Here is a 17,681-nt window from a genome sequence, read left to right as displayed (position 1 = left end):
GGGGTGGGGTTGCCACCATGATTACTTTTTCTCTTTGGAGGAATCAGATCAAGAGCTTGTACTTCTTGTGTGCAGGGAGCTTTAGCATCACAACAAATCCATGGAGTTGGGGACTCTTTTTAGCTCCATTTTATGGAGGAGCAACCGGAGACTCAGAGAGGTTAAGCCACTTGCCTGAGGTCACACAGCCCACTCCAGAGCCTGTGCTTATAACTTCCTCTCTGTTCTGACAGCATTTCCCCGTGGGGTCCTCAGTTTCACCTAGCCCCTCTAACTCCTGGGAAATGGGGACTCCTGTGGCCTGTACACGGCCAGGGGTGACAGCCTGAGGATACAGGCTGCTTTACCTCCCTCTCTGGCGGAGGCTGTTGGGTGTGCTTTCGTGACTTTTGGGGCTTCATCTCAGCTCCCTTACTCCTGCAGCTTCACCTCAGCTCAGCCAGATTTCAGGCCACCTGTGAACAACGCTGCCCAGCCCATTCAGACCGAGAGAGGCTATTTTAGGCTTTGACTTAGAGGCTTAAAGCTTTTTGGTTTCTGATCTGTGCTTCCTCCCTCCTGAGCTGTTTGTGCCTGGAGTCAGGTGATGAACTGAAGATGCTGAGCTGGGATCTGCATGTCTTTTGGTCCCCGGGATGGGATGCTCACAGTGAAGGCTCTGGTTTTGGGGCGGGGGTGAGGGGACCCCCAGGGGCCTGTCACTGGCTGGTGCTACATTTGTGTGAGATGGAGGTTGTCATCCTCTGTAACCCCTGTCAGGTGGGGGACCCTCTGGGAAGGCTGAGGAGCAGCCAGGTGGCACTCAGGTGTTCCCCTCGGCTCCCCGCATCGCTGGAGCCTGACAAACTTGGATTCCAGCCCTGGCTCTCCCACGTCCTTGCTTTGTGACCTTGGGCAAGTTACTTCCCGAAGCCTCGGCTGGTCATCTGGGAAACCAGGATAATAACTCCTCCCTTACTGGCCAAGGTGAGGATTTAATGACATGGAACACTCAGCCCGGACCTTGGCAGAGCGTCCTTGCTCCCTTCGTGGTGACAGTCATGTCACAACAGTTGATTACCATTTTCTTACCGTTATTCTCAAGCCCCTCAGATCAGGATCAGAAGAGGAAGGCAACTTGGAGACCCGGGCTTGCCTGGTACAGCGTGTGCTGTGGTCTGACTACCTGAAGCAGTGGGGACAAGAACCCCCCAAGGCCTCTGGGAACCTGACACATGGGGGCGGGAGACATGACCTGGGACTGGAAATCAGGCAGTGAGCTGGGGTCGGGATGCAAGAGTTTCTGAACTCACTTGGCCGTGAGCCCAATGAACTGATTCAGGCGCTGAGGGGACGTGTTCGCGTGTGGTTGGATCCCAGCCAGTGGATGGTAGGGGAGAAGATGGCGAGGGTGGCAGAAGGCACGACCCCAAACCCCTGCAGGGGCCAAGCGGGGACAGGAAAAGAGTGAAGCCTGGTGTGAGACGACAGGGCGTGGTGGGGACTGGGGACCTGGGTAGCCTGTCCCTTATCCGAAGGGGCCACCATCGCTCAGCCCACGGCAGTGGGTGTCCATTGTTGCCACAAGTTGTGATTTTTCAAAAGGAGCTAGAAGTTGGCAGTTTTTATCTGACATTTCATGATATAAAAAAATTTTTTTTTAATTGGGGAATTGGGGGAGGGAAACAGTGTTGAGGAATTGGGAAGGGGACCAGCTAAGTTGCTGTTCTTCAATCTTAGTTGTGGAGGGCGCCAGTCGCCATCTGGCTGCCCGTCGGCAGCTCGTGGCCTCTAAGCTCAAGGTGCTGTGTTCAATCTTAGTTGCGAGTGGGTGTAGCCACCATCCCATGGGAGTCGAACCAGCAGCCTTGTTTTTAAGAGCTCACGCTCTATCCACTGAGCCATCCGGGTGGCAGCTCAGCTCAAGGTGCCGAGTTCAGTTTTAGTTGTGGGCGGGCATAGCCCACCATCGAACAGGCAGCCTTGTTGTTAGGAGCACATGCTCTCACCAGCTGAGCCATCCTGCCACCTGTTGGCAGCTCAGCTCGGGCGCAGCGTCACTGGCCCATGTGGGAATTGAACTGGCGGCCCTGTTGCTCAGAGCTTGTGCTCTTAAGCTAACTCTTAACCAACTCTTGAGTCACTCGGCCGGCTGATTTTTAAATATTTTTACATCACCAAATTCGAATGTTTAAGAAGCACCATACGGGCCAAACATAGCTTGTTTGAAAGCTTGGTTTGCGAGTGTGGACTCCAGGTTGCGACCTCTGAGCGGGGAGGTGGACCCAGGCAAGTGGTGGGGATGGGCTACGGGTGGGCTGGAGGGGCCCAGCCAGTGTGGCCTGGGATGGGGGGGGGTCTGACTGGACAGCAAGGTTGGGGAGGGGCTGAGGCAGAGGTGGGCACTGCATCTTTGAATGGGGTCGAAACAACCACAGGGAGAGTTCTGACTTAGAGGTTCCCTGGACCCTGGGCGCATGCTGGTGGTGGTGGGGGGGGGTGCGCGGGAATCCATAAACGCAGCCTTGGGGGCTGGGAAGGGAATGCATTTTGGTTAAAGGCAGGGCTGACCTCTAACCCTGTCCCCACTGACACTACTGTACCAGTTGTGAAAAGACTGAAATATACTTTTCAGCTGATTGGTAAATAGCCAGCGGGCTCGCTGAGCCTGCTCCTCCCACCTTCCACTCATCGTCCCCTTTTAGCTCCCCCCACCCCACCTCGCCATGATCCAGCAGCTAACGCGTTAACCCCCAGCACAGCCAGGCTCTGTGGTTCATTCTGATTGGCCGGTGGGCAGTGCCTGAGCCAATGGGATTGTCCAAGCCTTGACTCTTACTCCCCCCATCCTCCTTGGATCCGCTTAAGCACCAAGGAGAGCGTTTAGGGGCCTCAGGGGAGTCAGATGGAATAGAGGGCAGGACGCCAGGCCCCTGAGGACTGGAACCAGGAGCTCCATCCCTGAAAGTCATATGTGACCTCTGTCTTTGTTCCTCTCTGGTGCTTGGAGCCCTCTGTAAAAAATGGCCACCTCAGCCCTGGGGCGCCATGTCTCCTGGCCACCTGCGTCCCAACCACTGAACATATGAGACATGTGAGCCAAACATTCGCCTTTCTGCCAGTCGCCTATGTCCGAGGCAGTGGGACCTCTCAACATGCAAACTTGCCTATCAGAGATGGCACTGGGCATGGCAGGCATGGACTGGCACCCTGACCGACTCCCCTTGAGGATGCGGGAGTCATGAGGACCCCTGTGTGGCTTTATTCCAAGCTCTTCCAGGTGGCAGAAGTGGGAGGCGGAGAATTGATTAGGGGATGACCTGAGTGGTCCTGGTGGCCTGAGGGATTGGGGTGCTGGGCTTGGACTTGGTACTTGAGAGCGTGAGCCCTCTGAAAGCTGAGGCAGGCGAGGAGGCAGGTGAGCCTCCAGCAGCCTCCACGTAAACCGTAAAGAAACCAACTTTCCCCTGCCGACTTGGCGCCGTCGTACACAGCTCTCTCCACATCATTTTCTTAAGCACCACGCGTGTCGTGCGGAGGCTCTCAGGTTGCCGGTGAGGTGGCAGCCTGCTGCTGGCATCACAGCTCATTGACCTCTTGGTCGTGCCAGCCACTGGGCAGTGCTGTGCTCGCAGAGGCTGGGGAGCCCGGACCCGTCCCTGCACCTCTCGGCTCCCCAGTTCCCTCATCTGTAAAGTGGGGGGTAGTGAGTGGTACATACTTCATAGGGACGCTCCGAGGATTCCATGCTAACGCCTGGTTCCTCCCTGAAAATAGCTCCCAGTGTGAGTCATCACTCAATAAATGTTAACTCTCACTCGTGAAGCATTGCTTGAGCACCTTCTGTATGCCAAATACAGCATGTGCCCCGGGATGTAACGGCGAGCGGAACTGCATTGTGATGCTTGCAGCTCGTCAGCTAGAGGACCGTGTAAGATGCTGCAACAAATAGCCCTTCAATATGGTGACTTAGACAAGGGAGAAGGTACGGCGCCTCTCAGGGGTCTGTCCAAAGGGACAAAGCCCAAGACTGGCTTGGATGGTTTTATCCTTTCAACACCTGGCTCCAAGTTTGGGTCCAGAGTGCTGACTGCCAATTCTCACCATCTTCTAGCCAACCAGAAGCAGGCAAGGGGCCAAGGAGACCTGTACACATTCCATTTCAGGGAATTACTCCAAGGCACACACATCCCATTGGCCCGCACTCAGTCACATGGCCACACCAGCTGCAAGGGTGGCTGGGAAATGTGGTCTCTAACTGGGCGGCCATGCTCTCTGCTAACGGGATTCTATCATTAAAGGGGAGAATGGATAGATATTGGTGCAAAACTGGCAGGCTCTTCTACAGCCTGCAGACTATTCATTGCCCTTTGAACGCCATTCTGTAGGTGATGGGGTACCAGCAAACGGCCTCGGTGCGGGGTGGGGTGGTGTCATGCCCAGACCTGGGTGTGAGGTCACTCTAGAAGCTTGCTGGGAGGATAAAGGGAAGAAATAAGAACAAAGGGACCTGTTTAACTGATGTGGCTGCCGCTCTGTTTTGCCATCTCTGGAGTCCTTGCTGGAGGCGGGAGTCGGCAGGGTGGGTTCTCAGATGGGCGACCTGCGGGCGCAATGAGGGTGCTGGGGCCAGAATGGGGACCCTTAGGTATCTTTGTCGCCCATTCTCTCAGCCCCTGTTTGTCAGGCATTGTGTCTGGGCTCAGGTCTCCAGGGATGATCCCACAGGCCTGATGAACGCTGGGGGCCGAGTTCAGTTCCTGGTTGTTCTCCAGTGACACTCAGTGCGGTGTGAATGCTGGCATGTCACACTGACGCTGGCCTTTTGTCTCCATCTCTTGCCTCTAGGACCCCCGGAGCAAACACAAGTTTAAGATCCACACTTACTCCAGCCCCACGTTTTGTGACCACTGCGGGTCCCTGCTGTATGGACTCATCCACCAGGGGATGAAATGTGACAGTAAGTACCTTCGCTCCCTGGAAGTCTGCCTGCGGACTGGGCTGCTTCCTTGGGATTTGGGGGTCTCAAGTTCTGGGTGGGTGGGTGTATCCATTGTCTGTTGCTGAGTAATGATCCTCTCGCCCCAAAACGTAGTGGCTTAAAACAATCACCAATTTATTTAGCCCATGACGCTGCAAGGCAGTCCCTTTGTGACTGGGCTGGCTTACTCATGCATGTGAGATCAGTTAGCGGGTTGGCCGGGGCCTGTCTGGGCCTGCATGGCCTCCCCCACATGTCCTGGCTGTCACTTGGGTGATGGGGATCCTGGGGCCACGTGCCTTTCATCCTCGGCAGGCTAGTCTCGGCTTGCTCACACTGTGGTCACAAGGTCCTCAGGGCTTTAAGAGAGCAAGTCCCTTCGATCAAAACACATCCCACGGCAAAGTTCACAGTCCATGTGGGAGGGGCAGTCATGGGTGTGGACACAGCAGGCCGTTCCTGCAGCCGTGCACACAGCTGTCTGCACCACTGCCGTGCAGGGCCCATGCCTTCTTTGATGGAGACATGCCTCCCTTCAGCACCCACAGGCTTCTGCTAGGAGGAGAGAAGAGGCTGACCTCAGGCCAGGCTGCAGAAAGGTGGGCCAGGGACAGGGGACAGCACTTGTCTTTATTGAGCGAAGGACTGAAGGGGCAGGGGAACCAGCAGGCTTTGTGAGCTGTGGCTGCAAAGGGACAGGGGTGACTCAGTGTGCTGGTGGGTTCCAAAGACCTGTTGGCCTGCAGCAGGCCGAGCTGTCACAGGTCCAGAGGACAGAGGGAGACACTCATGGGGCAGAGTGACAGAGAAGAGTGAGTATGGACGGAATGGCCGAGGGCGAGAGACAGAGAAACACATTCGGGCACAGCCATTGACAGCTTCAGGGGGACAGACGACACAGGGACAGGGGCACAGGGAGTAATGGGGACCAGAGCCACAAAGGGCATCAGCTGGAGAGAGACTCAGGCAGAGGAGGGACAGACAGACAACGGACAAAATGATGCGGAGTGACACACAGCGATGTAGATACCGGGACACAGACAGACGGACAGACACAAGGCAAGAGCCACAGAGACACACGTGTTAGGTGGGGCCCCTGGTGGACACACAACACAAGGCTCTGATGACCCCTGCCTGTAGGACACTGACCCTCTGAGCACACACGGGCCCCGAATGTGGAACGATGCCCGTGACCAAGGACAGGGTGGGTGATGGGAGGGAGTCTGGGCCGACGCCGGGCCCTGAACTTGGGCTCTTGGGTCCCAGACAGCTCTCCTTTCGTCTTGGTCTCCCACCGGCCTGCTCTCCGCCCAACTCATTTGCAGTTTTGTAATTTGCCCGCTGCCTCCTGGAGCGTGGACGGGCTGAGAAGGGGCCCCCTCAGTACACCCCTGCCCCTGGGGATGCCATGCACCCTGGTTCCTGTGGACAGGCCCATGGAGTGAGGCAGCGCCTCCCCTGGCTTCTCAAACTGGAACGGGGTCCCCCTAGAGAACATGATTCCTGGCACACCTCCCTAGAGCAGCCATTGTTTGCTCCAGAAGACTTAGGGGACAGCGACACCCATGGAAACAGGCACAGAGACCCCACGAGTGTGGGAATGGGGCCCAGCCTATAAATAAAACTCATGAGACATCAAGGGGTTAGATCAGTTGACAGACTATTTCATGCCTCTTATCCTGTGTCTAAATTCTTTCCCTGTAATTAGTTACAGTGGAGGCCCACCCCAGTGTCTGTGGGTTCACAACTGTACCCTAGTGGGGATTTGCCCTTGGGGTCCCACCCAAGATAGCGCCCGTCCCAGAGGGGGGCTCCTGGCCAGAGCTGGCTGATGCGGGCATGCAAAGGCCCAGCACTCTTGGCTCAATTCTGACAACCGTGAAGGGTCCTCTGAGCCCAGGAGCCCCCCTTACCGCCCGCCCCAGTGCAGCCCTGGCCCCTCGCTCCCCGAGCACAGGCCCTAAACCTGCTCACGCTTCCCAGGGAACCTAACCCATCAGGGGTCAACATTTAAAATCGAGAGATGCCACTTCCAAATGGGGACACATGAGAAGCTGGCCCCTTTGGGCACACACCTCCCTTGGCTGTGCCAGAGTGCGGCTGCGGTGTCCTGGGGTTGGCCCAGTCCTGCCACCCCGACATGTCCCCTCACGGTGTCACCTGCCACCTTGGCATCGAAGTTGGTGACTCTGGCTTTGGAGCCCCTGGGGGTGTGCGTGTGCAGCCACGGACCAGTTCCACCTCCTGTGTCCATCAGGGCCCGGGGTGGGGGGTGGGGAGAGTTGGAGAAGCCCTTTGATGTGACTGCAGGAGAGCTGGTTTCCACAAGCCTGGAGGGGAGGTGAGGGAACCGGAGGCTGGGGGCAGACGCCCTGGGCCAGCCTGAGCCGCGCCCCCTCTGCCCTCAGCCTGCATGATGAACGTCCACAAGCGCTGCGTGATGAACGTCCCCAGCCTCTGTGGCACGGACCACACGGAGCGCCGCGGCCGCATCTACATCCAGGCGCACATCGAGAGGGAAGTTCTCATCGTTGTCGGTAGGTGGCGCTGCGGCTCCGGACCCGGTTCCACCTGGGTGTCAGGTGGGGAGGCCGGGGAAGGGACAGGACTGCTGGTTACAGCCCTTCCCCGCTGGCGGCGCCTCGGGCTGGTGGAGCTCAGAGACGCCCACCCTCCCCTCCCTTCCCCTCTCCCCTCCGCTTTTGGAGTGTGCAGCCCTTAAACTTTTTCCGGTAGGAAAGATAGAATCCATGATAAAACCAGGTGTGGGAGAGTGTTAGTTGCATCTTGAGGAGGAAGAGGGGGGGCTTGCAGCGAGCATCCCTGGGGGCTTTCCCAGTATTTGCAATAATCGTTTCTTAACGCCTGATGGTGGCTACGCCGGTCCCTGGTATATTGTTCTCTATACTTTGGGTGCTTCTGAAATATTTCATTAGAAGAAAGAGGGATAATGCAACCTGGCTGGACAGGAGCGCGGTGTCTGCCACTCGTGTAGTGGGTCCCTCAGGAGGTACTGGCTGTGACACAGACGCCCAGGCTACACGCAAATCCGGCTGCACTTCCCTGGGAGGTGCTCAGCCGTGAGCTGCGGCAAAACCAGCTCCGGCCTGGCCGCGAACGGGCTGAAGCTTTGGAGGAATTCTGTCTCTGAGGCGTGTGACGCCAACTGCTATAAGACGCTATAGCTAGTCAATATCCTCAGGTTTTATGACTCGGTAACTTAGGAAATTGATCATGGAAGGGATTGATTTTGCAAAGCTGGGTTTGTCTCTGAGGCCCTGGAATGGCTCAGTCGCTCCGATGTGCTGAGCCCGGTGCTGGGAACCGCCTTACCTATACCATGGGAAAGGTGAAAAATATCGCTAGACAACATAAGCCCTGTTTTAAACTGGTTCGTGACTTGTAGTGAGTATTCCGTTGAATTGCTTTTCCTTCTAGAAGGAAGGCAAGCGGCTGGCTTCTTCCCAGTGGGGTACTTGGGGGTCCTGGGGGAGAAGGCTGCCATCACAGGTTCAAAAGTCACTGGGTTTTCCTACTGACTAAGCGTCCTGGTGCGGAATGGGGCAGAAATGAGACCCTGCTGCCCTCTACTGTCACATTCTAGGAATGACACTGGCTCAGATATGTTCCTGGAGCCTTCATGCAAGGGTCATTTGTTGAGTCAGCACTGATGGAGCTCACTGAATGTACAGTGCTCAAAACCATACTTACCATAATGCCCTCAAAGCCCAGCCGTGGTTCCCACCTGCAAAAGGAAGTGATAATTGTGCGCTGTGATGGATAGTGGCAATAAATGTATCAAATTCACACATGGTCCACTTTGACCATACGCAATGTTGCGAGTCAATTATGTTTCAATTTTTAAAAAGCCTTACATGTTATCTCTTTCAATCCTCATGAACCCTGAGAGATAGCTAGTATGCTCATTTTATGAATGAACATACTGAGGCTCAGAGAAGTTAAGCGTCCAAGAGGTCATGCCAATAATAATAATAGTAATAATAATAATAATATAATAAATACAGTAGCTAACATTTAAGTTCTTAATGTGTCAATCACTGTGCAAAGCTCTTACGAGCTGTATCTTAAAATTATTTGCAGCAGCTCTAATGAGCTAAGTGGTGTCATTCTGCTGATCAGGAGCCAGGCTGAGAGAGCCACATGCTTCGTCATGGTCTGTTTGACTCTTAAATACGATATACTAGGTTACTATGTAGTTTGGTTCCCTGCCTCACACCCCACGCCTTACGTATTCCCTTTGTGGTTTAGCTAAGTTACCTCTCGTGGACACTTCTTGGGAAGTTGCTCCATTTGGCGCAAAACAGCATTTTGTCAAATTCAAGGTCAAACTCTACCCCTTCATCACACATATGCTGTGACACATCTTGATTACAAGCTGACGATTCTCGGGCAATCCTAGTACGTACCTGTGAGTAGGGGTTATATTCCTTTCCTAGAACAGCCCTAACAAAATACCCAAAACTGGATGACTTAATAGGACAGATATCTATTCTCTAACTTCTCTGGAGGCTAGAAGTCTGGAATCAAAGTGTCGGCAAGGCTGGTTCCTTCTGGAAGGCTCCGAGGGAGAGCCTGTTTACGCCTCTCTCAGTCTCTGCCCAGGGGGATCATGGGAGCGGCCGGACAATGTCAGAGGCTCAGGTCAGAGTGGTAAAGGGCTGTAGTTCCTGAAGGGTCACGTCCTTCTACATGTAACCCCCTTTCAGCTCAGCATCTTCCTTGTTAACATCGCAGCCGATGTCCCGTTATTTCCATGACTGCCTCCATCACCGCCATCTGCGAACCCATAACCACATCCATATTTGTATCCGTGGCTCTATCTCACAGGAGCGTGGGGCTGTTCCTAAAAAAAGCTGAAGGACCAGTTTTTGGGGGTTTCCCTTGGGGACTCCACTGCCTTGTGCTGTACGAACCCTTGGACTCCAGGAGGACTTTTGGACTCCCAGTGTCATGCTACGTGAATGCTCCCCCAGACCTGACGTCCACACGTCAGAACAAGGAAGCGCTGAAGGGGTGGGAATTCTTGCTGGACTGTTGGGGACCGTCAAGGACCACATCCCCCCACACACCAGATTCCAGAAGTGGTTTTAAAAGCACTCTTAGGAGAAAGAGAACTGATGTCAAAGGCTTGCAGGGGCCCCTCTTGTTGTTGAAGGAACCGTTTCAAGGCAGTGAAGTCCATGGGGACTTCAACAAGGAGGATGGGTACAAGCAAACCCTGGGGGCCCTTCAGCTCGCCATCCAGTCGGGCACCTTCTTTCTCAAACCAGCATGGCAGGACACGACCGGAAGAGCAGAGGGCAGACCTGGGTGTGTGCTGCACCTGAGGGGTGAGAGCGGGGGCAGCTTGGAGTGATGAGGTGTTCACAGTGGGAGAACGGTGGCATGTTATGGTAGCAAAGTGAGAGGGGCTCGGTAAGCCTGGGTGTTGGTTCATTCGTTCGTTCATTCATTCATTCATTCAGGAAGGGTTTGAGTACCAGGTTGGATTCAGTGACAGGCCTGGTGTCTGCCCTCAGGGAGCTCGCAGCTGAGCAGAAGAGATAGACACAGTTCATTATGTTGCAACGTGGCAAGCACCATGGGAGCGCCCAGAGGGACACCTGGCGCTTTCAGAAGGAAGCGATGGTTGAGCTGGGTGGGGAAGGGGTCTGGGAGTTCCCTGGATGACACAAGCCATGTGTCAGCGTGAAGAAAATGAATACTAGCTGTGTTCATTGAGTGCTGACTCCGGGCCAGGTGCCTCTCACAGATCAACGCGTCAGTCGTCACGGCAGTCCTCTGTCAGAGGTGTGAATAGAATCCCCGTTTTTCATGGGAAGAAACTGAGGCACAGAGCCCAGTGAAGTAGCGTTCCAGGAGCCACACAGTAAGTGTGGATCTCAGATTTGTGCTCAGGCCATGTCGCCGTGCTACGTCCCAGGCAGAGGGAATATGGTGCGTGGCAGGGGGACACGGTCACTTGTTGAGTGTGGCTTCCCTCCCTTGTGTCCTGCATCTAAGCTGCTCTAGAACCTACTCACTCACTCCCCCAATCGGTCACTGATTCACTCAGCAATAGTCATGGAGTTGCCACTGTCTGTTGGGCATTCTAGACCCGTGGGGAACAGTGGGGGACAAGAAACGTCTCCACCTGGACGAATTCACAACCTGGAATCTTTTCTCATCGTTCTTCCTGTCTTGGCCATTGGGAATCTCCTTCCTGTCAGGTTAAAATTCACTGCCCTTTGAGGGTTTTTTTTTGCAGGACGCTGTGCCCACAAATCCCCTTCTTCGATGTGGTTCCCTGTTTGAAAGCTCTGAGTTTTGGGTGTTAGGAACACAAAGCTGGAATGACCTGAAGGCTGTGTCTGCTTTTTGCCCTTCCACATACTTTTCCTGAGCTGGCTTTCTGCTTTAGAGGGAAAGAGAAGAGGGGAGAAAAGGGGAAATGCAATGAAGAAAAATCTAGATGGATTAGCACCTCGACACCTTACCCAGCCGGGCCTCAATGCTGGGACTGATCACAGACGAGGCCACCAGGGCCCACCAGGGGGCAGTCTCTGCCTTCCATCCCCTCCCACACACAGAGGCTCTTTGTAGAACCAAGTAAATCCATGTCACCATCATGTCCCTAACGGGAGGCATCGCAGAGAACAGTAAGGACACCCTCCCCCCATTAAACAGCTGGCTCACTGAGGCCCAGAGATGGGAAGCAACTTCTCAAGGCCACACAGCATAAAGCCGGGTAGCACCCAGCTCTGTGGGTTTCCCCCTTCCTGATGCATTACCTGTTAGTATTTTTTCCCCAACATAACACCAAAATTGAAAGACTTTTACAGCTAACACCCATGTGTCCACTCCCAAGATCCCACCATTAACGCTCACGGTACTTGCTTAGCCAGGATCTATCCATCAATTATCCTGTGTCTGGTACATTCCAAAGTCAGTGAAAGACATCGGTTAAGTCCCGCCTCCCCCCCACCCAAACACTTCAGCGGGCACGTCATCCACTAGAGCTCAAGACGTGTTTACAGTTTTGTTTTGACTTTAGAGGTAAAATGCACACACAGGGAAGGGCACACTTCTTGGGTGTCTAATGGCTAAGTTTTGTTGGAGGCGACTGCTGTGTGACCCAATCCCTGCCCAGTGCACCCCTTTTTGTGCTGCCCCAGCTGCTGTTGGGGATTCAACACAATCCTCAGAGCAGCGCCGTGTTTGTGCAGACATGTGTGCCCCCCCGTGCCCCCACAATCCTCCCCCCACTCCAGGAACTGGGGTGCCATGTCCCCAAGGTTCCTCAGACTACATCATGCTTCATAGTTGTTAGATTCTTTAAAACAGAAATTGCAGTGCGGTCAAATAGGCTTGTTGGAAACACTTCGTGGTGGACTCATTGGGGAGAAAATCCCCTAAAACAAACTCAGCAAGACACCCGCGTGGGTTTGCTTCGCTCTGGTGTTTTTGTGATGAAGTTACATCCCGTCTCCATGTCTGGTACTCTCACCATCTCTCTCAGTGCTGTGGACAGTTGTCTGCACCTCGCTCGGGCCGGGTTAAGGACCCCACCCCTCCCTTCAAATCCTTGGGCTTATGACGTGGTAGGTGGGTGTCCTGGAGACGGAAGGAGATGGGGGGGGGCTGAAGTCTTTCTACTCAAGTGTTCCTTTTCTTCATCCGTGAATGTTGACTCCCAGGCCGCTGCCCAAGGCCCCCAAACCTCGCGGTGTGCTGGGCCACACCCTAAATGTCTGCTGAGGTGCACGGAAGGGAACTCTGCCAGGCCTGGAGCTTGTCCCTGCTTTGGGGGCAGCGGTCCAGCGGTAGCTATTAAATGACACTTTTGGGAATCTATTCTATTGAAATAAGCATGCAAGGAAATAAAGTCCAGAACAGCCTGTTTATTGATGGTTTTTTTTTATGGTAGCGAGTAACTGGAACTGCCTAACTGGGGCATGTCCATTGTATGGGGCAGGACCACGGCGTGCTTGAAAACAGCGAATTAAGATGGGTGTGTGGGGCTTCTTTGGAGCTGGTCACTGTCTGGGTTTTGTTGTGGGAACTGGTTACGCGGAGGTATTCACGTGTGAATATTTACTAAACTGTGTCGTAATTTGTGCACTTTTCTATAGGTATGGTATACTTGTATTACTTTAAAATTTAAGTAATAAGAGATTCTAAAGAGCTGAAAAGCAAAACAGGACACCAAAAGGCTGTAGCTACAGCTGTTGGCCTGGAGCAGGGGCGGCAAACCGTGGCCTGAGGGCCACACGGGGCTCACTGCCTGTTTTTGTAAATAAAGTTTTATTGGCACACAGCTCCCCCATTCATTGACACATTGTCTGTGGCTGCGTTGGTGGCACTGTGGTGCGTTCCTTGAGTGGTTGTGGCAGAGCCTGTAGCATCTGCAAAATCTCAAGTATCTACTCTCTGGCCCTCACCGAAAACACTGGCCGACCCGTGACCTGGAGGGACAGCTCCATGGGTGAAGTGAGAATATACTCAGTATGATCTCATGTAGAAGAAATAAGCAGTGCAGCAGGCACCTCCTATGTGTGAAGTTATGTTTGCGTGTTTTGTAATTGTGGGAAGAAAGGTGTGGACGGCTACAAACCAGGCTGGAAACACTGCGATCGGAGAAGGACTGGGGAGATGGAAGAGGAGAAAGGCCGGGCTGGGGAGAGGGCGGGTGTCGCCTCTTGGTATGTCTTAGGAATTGTTTCTCGGCTCGCAATAAACAAACACCTATCACTTTTGTAACTTTTGGGGAAAAAAACCCAAACAAAAACCCCAGAACAATTCTAAATAGGAAAACAAATTTAGATAAATGTTTCCACCAACCAGCACCGTTGAAAATCAAGTGGCTGATGCCACTGACAGGGTGTGTGTGGCTCTGAGGGCTGGGGGCAGTTCCCAGCGTGGGCAGGGCTGGTCCCAGGCTCTGCCTGGCTGTTTTCGGGTTTTCACTGTCCCAAGCGTGGCCGGTGTGGCGTCCATCTTGTGAGGGGGCCTGCTGTCTGCCCCTCCTGGTGTCTGCCTGCAACCTGCTTAGCGTCACCGTCCCTGGTGTCCCGGGAAGCGTGTCTTCTTCTGTCTGTCCCTGCAGCCCACGCTAACACCCTCGCCCCCCCCCCCCAGGTCTAACTTGTTTACTTAAAACCTTCAAATACCCTGGTGCCTTCCAGTCCTGTGTCCCTCTGTGTGGCGTCCCCAGGCCTCAGAGCTTCGTGGGGGAGCTCGCACTGGAACAGACATAGGCTCTGTGCACCTGCCGCTTCAGCCTCACCTGAGAGCTGACTAGAAATGCAGAGTCCCAGGCTCCATCCGGCCCTTCTCAATCAGAATCTGAGCCTCTACAAAAGCCGCGGTGACGTGTACAGACTTTCAAATGCTGTAAGCCTGGCCGCTGACAGTGGCAGTGGGACAGGACACGCATCCCGTCCACTAGGTGGCGGGCTTTCCCCATGCTCTGCTCCACCGGTGGGCCTGCCTGGGGCAGTGGGAGCCACCCAGCCCAGCCTTGCCAGGGCATGTCAGCCGCCTTAAAGCTTTGGTGTCCGCACTTCAGGGGCCTGAACCCCCTTTCCTCGGTGGCCTGAACCAACCTGCTGCGTGCCCTGGAGTAGGTCTCATGCAGCACGAGCCCCCGGCTTGAGCCGTGTGTGTGAAATGACCTTGAGCCTCCCTTCCCTGCTTTGCCGATGTCCCCTGCCACCCAGGGGAGAAGGCAGTCCCGCTCTCCAGTGCGTAGCCCCGGCTACCCACAGAGTGTGTGATCACGGGGCTTGAGTCAGGCCTGTGTTCGAATCCCGCCTCCGGACTCCTTCAGCAGATGGCCACTGGGTGTCCCCTGGGTGCCGGACACGCGGGTGCCGGGTCCATGGCCTCTGTGTTCTTGCTGAGATGGGAGAGCAGACAGGATACTTCTAGATTGCAAGAACGTCCACGAAGAAAGTAAAACAAAGCACTGATGTGACTGGAGACCTGAATGATGAGCCTGGGGGAGCCTGCTCCCTGGAAATCTGGGGGTGCAGCGTGCCAGGAAGATGGAGCAGCTCAGGGGAAGACCCTGAGCGGGAAGGGAGGTGGGCGTGGGCGTTGCAGGAACTGACAGGAAGTGGGGAGGAGGCTGGAGGGTAGACGAGGGGGGGGCAGCGTGTAAGCTGCGGGTACCCCAGGTTGCTCTCTGGAGGAGGCAGTGTGGGTACGAGATAGGGCAGGGAGTCGGATACTCTCCTGCCGATAAGAACAAGAAAGCTTCTGATGGAAAAGAGGGCCAGGCCCTTAGTAGGACTGGGGGCGCTGAGGGCCCCCAGAAGACATTCCCTGTCACCCCCAGAATCCTGTCGACAATGCTGTACCATAGTTACTAGTATCACCTCCGTTTTGCAGGTGAGGAAACTGAGGCAGAGCGGGAGGTCAGAAACTTGCCCCAGTCACACGGCTGGGAAGGGGTGGGGCTGGGACCTGAGCCCACATGTTGGTCCCCGGGCACTGTGCTCTGGGACCCCGTGGATCCTGCCTCCGTCTCATGTGAAAGGGTGGGCAATGGTGCTGACACTGGGTGCCCTCCCTTCTCTGCACCCCGTCCTGAGTGCTGGCTGTGCTGTGCTCGCTACGAGCCACGCTGATGGGCTCACCCTCAGGGCGGCACTGGGGACTCGGGGCGCTTCTTCCCATCCCAGAAGAGGACACGGCCGCCTTGCGCTGAGGGACCTTTACTTCACCTCGGTTTTCCCAATGTTCCCACTTGCCCATTTTTTGTCTCCGGGAGCGAGGGAGCCCGCGTTTGCTGGACTGTGAGGCTGGAGAGGATGCCGCCTCCTCACCTCCAGTGTCGTTTTGCACAACAGCAGGTTTCACCGGCCGAGAGGCTGATTTCCCAGGATGTGAGAGGCAGACAGAGCGAGACGACCTTCTCTGTAAACCTCGCTAGTTGGTTATGTTGTGCCAGCCACCCCCTTGCTGGGGGGTGAGGAACACCTGGGTGACTTGGGAAGATGAAATGAGGGCAGTGCCCAGCTCTGCAGAGGGCCGTGCAGAGGATTCCACAGGTGGCGTACAGAAGGGGTTAGCGCACCACCTGCCACGGGGGTGCCATGTGTGTTTGCTGTGGCTTACCCAGCCCTGTCTGGGCTTCTGGCTGCTTTTTGCCAAACGTGGAGTTTCCTGTTTAGTGAGTGGCCTCATGTCCTCCCAAAGCGACCATGTGAGGATGTGGTTTCCTGGGACAGAAGTCCAGCGTCCCGGAGACCCTGCCTCTAGTAGGCAGGCACAGAGAGCCATGGTCAGGGGACTCCCTAGGAAAAGTCCGGTCTTGCAATTTGTGCATTACCCTCCTCGGCCAGCGCATATCCTGGAAGACTTAGAACATGGAAGCTGAGTCCTTCATGAGGAAGCGAGGCATTTGGGACTGCTCGTGGCTCTACCTCCCGTGTCCTGACGGGGGTACCTGCCCAGCTGGGGTATTCAGGGGACCTGGCTTCTAAGCCCGTCACTTTCAGACATTGTTCCAATGATATGTGCAGCCAGCATTTCCTAAGCGCTTACTCCATGCCTGCTGACACTGAAGCTCAGAAAGACGAAGTGACTTGGCTAGGGTCACACAGCGAGTAAAAGCCGGAGCTGAGGTTTGAACCCAGGCCTGCCTTCATAGAGAGATCTTCGCGCGCACACACCTGACACTGAGAGGGACCCTGGAGGGACCTGTGGCTTTGGACGTTAAAACAACAAGTCTCAGCCAAGGAGGAGTGTGTGTGCAGGAAACAGGAAACAGGAAGGTTGTTTTCTGCGGGCCCTCTGACCGCTGACAGCCCTTCCCTGAGTGGTCGGAGCCAGGAACATGCACCGCACAGGACTTGCCTGCAATTAGGCCGAATTGTTCTAACGCAGGCTCCTGCAAACGTTGGGCCTTTTCCCTCTGTCTGGCAGCTTTATGCATTGGTGATCCATCCCGGAATTGTGTGGTCTCCATCTGTCTGCATCCCTGTGGTCTGATTGAGGTCTTGTTTTCCTGGAGGACAGATTGCTGTAGGGACAACCCCTCGCCCCGCAGGATCTCTTCCCTGAAAACAGGGCGGCTGGACATTTTCTCCAAGTGTAAGCTGGCATCCTGTTCAGCAGGCAATGCAAATGAGATGCAAATGAGGGCCCGCATTGGCGCGTGGGGGTTCAGACCTCTGGGGGCTTCTGCCGGCTCCTCCTCAGGAGGCTGATGAACCTGACAGCTCCTTTGACAATCATTTCTGCCCACTGATGGGCTCTGAGTGAGGGCAGAGGCTGCCTGCTCCTGCAGCCCCTTCAGACACCTGGTGACTGGAGGCTGGAGAGACAGCCAGCCTTCCACGGGCTGTCAGAGGTCACTGAGTGATCATCAGCGGCCTGCTGGGCTCTGAGAAGTGCCGGGAAGGGAGGGAGCCAGCGGGTGACGGACTGGTATTGTCCGCTCCTCCTCCCTGCGGAGCTGCCTGAGGCAGCCACAGGGCCACTGGGGCTGCTGCCGGCTGGGGGCTCTCACACCGGCTTCTGGGTCCTTGCTGGACGCCTGCCCCGCTCAGAGAGTGTGTCTCCGCAGGGACGTGGAGTAAGAGCTGAGAGCCTCCCCCTCTTCCCCAGCTGAGGGTCAACGATCCTTTGATTTATGTCTTTCAATCGAACCCACCGTGTTCCCTGCAGCTGGAGATGTGGCAGTCTAAGCGGCCTTTTGAATTGAGGAAAGAAA

The 17,681-nt window shown here is 55.1% G+C and overlaps 1 protein-coding gene across 2 annotated transcripts in view; it reads left to right on the top strand.

The window, feature by feature from the left end:
- Positions 1 to 17,681, top strand: part of PRKCB (protein kinase C beta) — a 255,123-nt gene that overhangs the window by 138,193 nt on the left and 99,249 nt on the right. For both annotated transcript variants that reach the window (XM_019649900.1, XM_019649899.1), the window contains exons 4-5: positions 4,828 to 4,939; positions 7,369 to 7,497. In XM_019649900.1, coding sequence (XP_019505445.1) covers positions 4,828 to 4,939; positions 7,369 to 7,497 — 241 coding nt within the window. The remainder of the gene's footprint in view (positions 1 to 4,827; positions 4,940 to 7,368; positions 7,498 to 17,681) is intronic.

The sequence above is a fragment of the Hipposideros armiger genome, unplaced genomic scaffold (assembly GCF_001890085.2).
Source record: "Hipposideros armiger isolate ML-2016 unplaced genomic scaffold, ASM189008v1 scaffold_135, whole genome shotgun sequence".
In the NCBI taxonomy this organism is placed as follows: Eukaryota; Metazoa; Chordata; class Mammalia; order Chiroptera; family Hipposideridae; genus Hipposideros; species Hipposideros armiger.
Note: the sequence above shows the minus strand (reverse complement) of the source record. Positions and strands in the feature narration are given on the sequence as shown.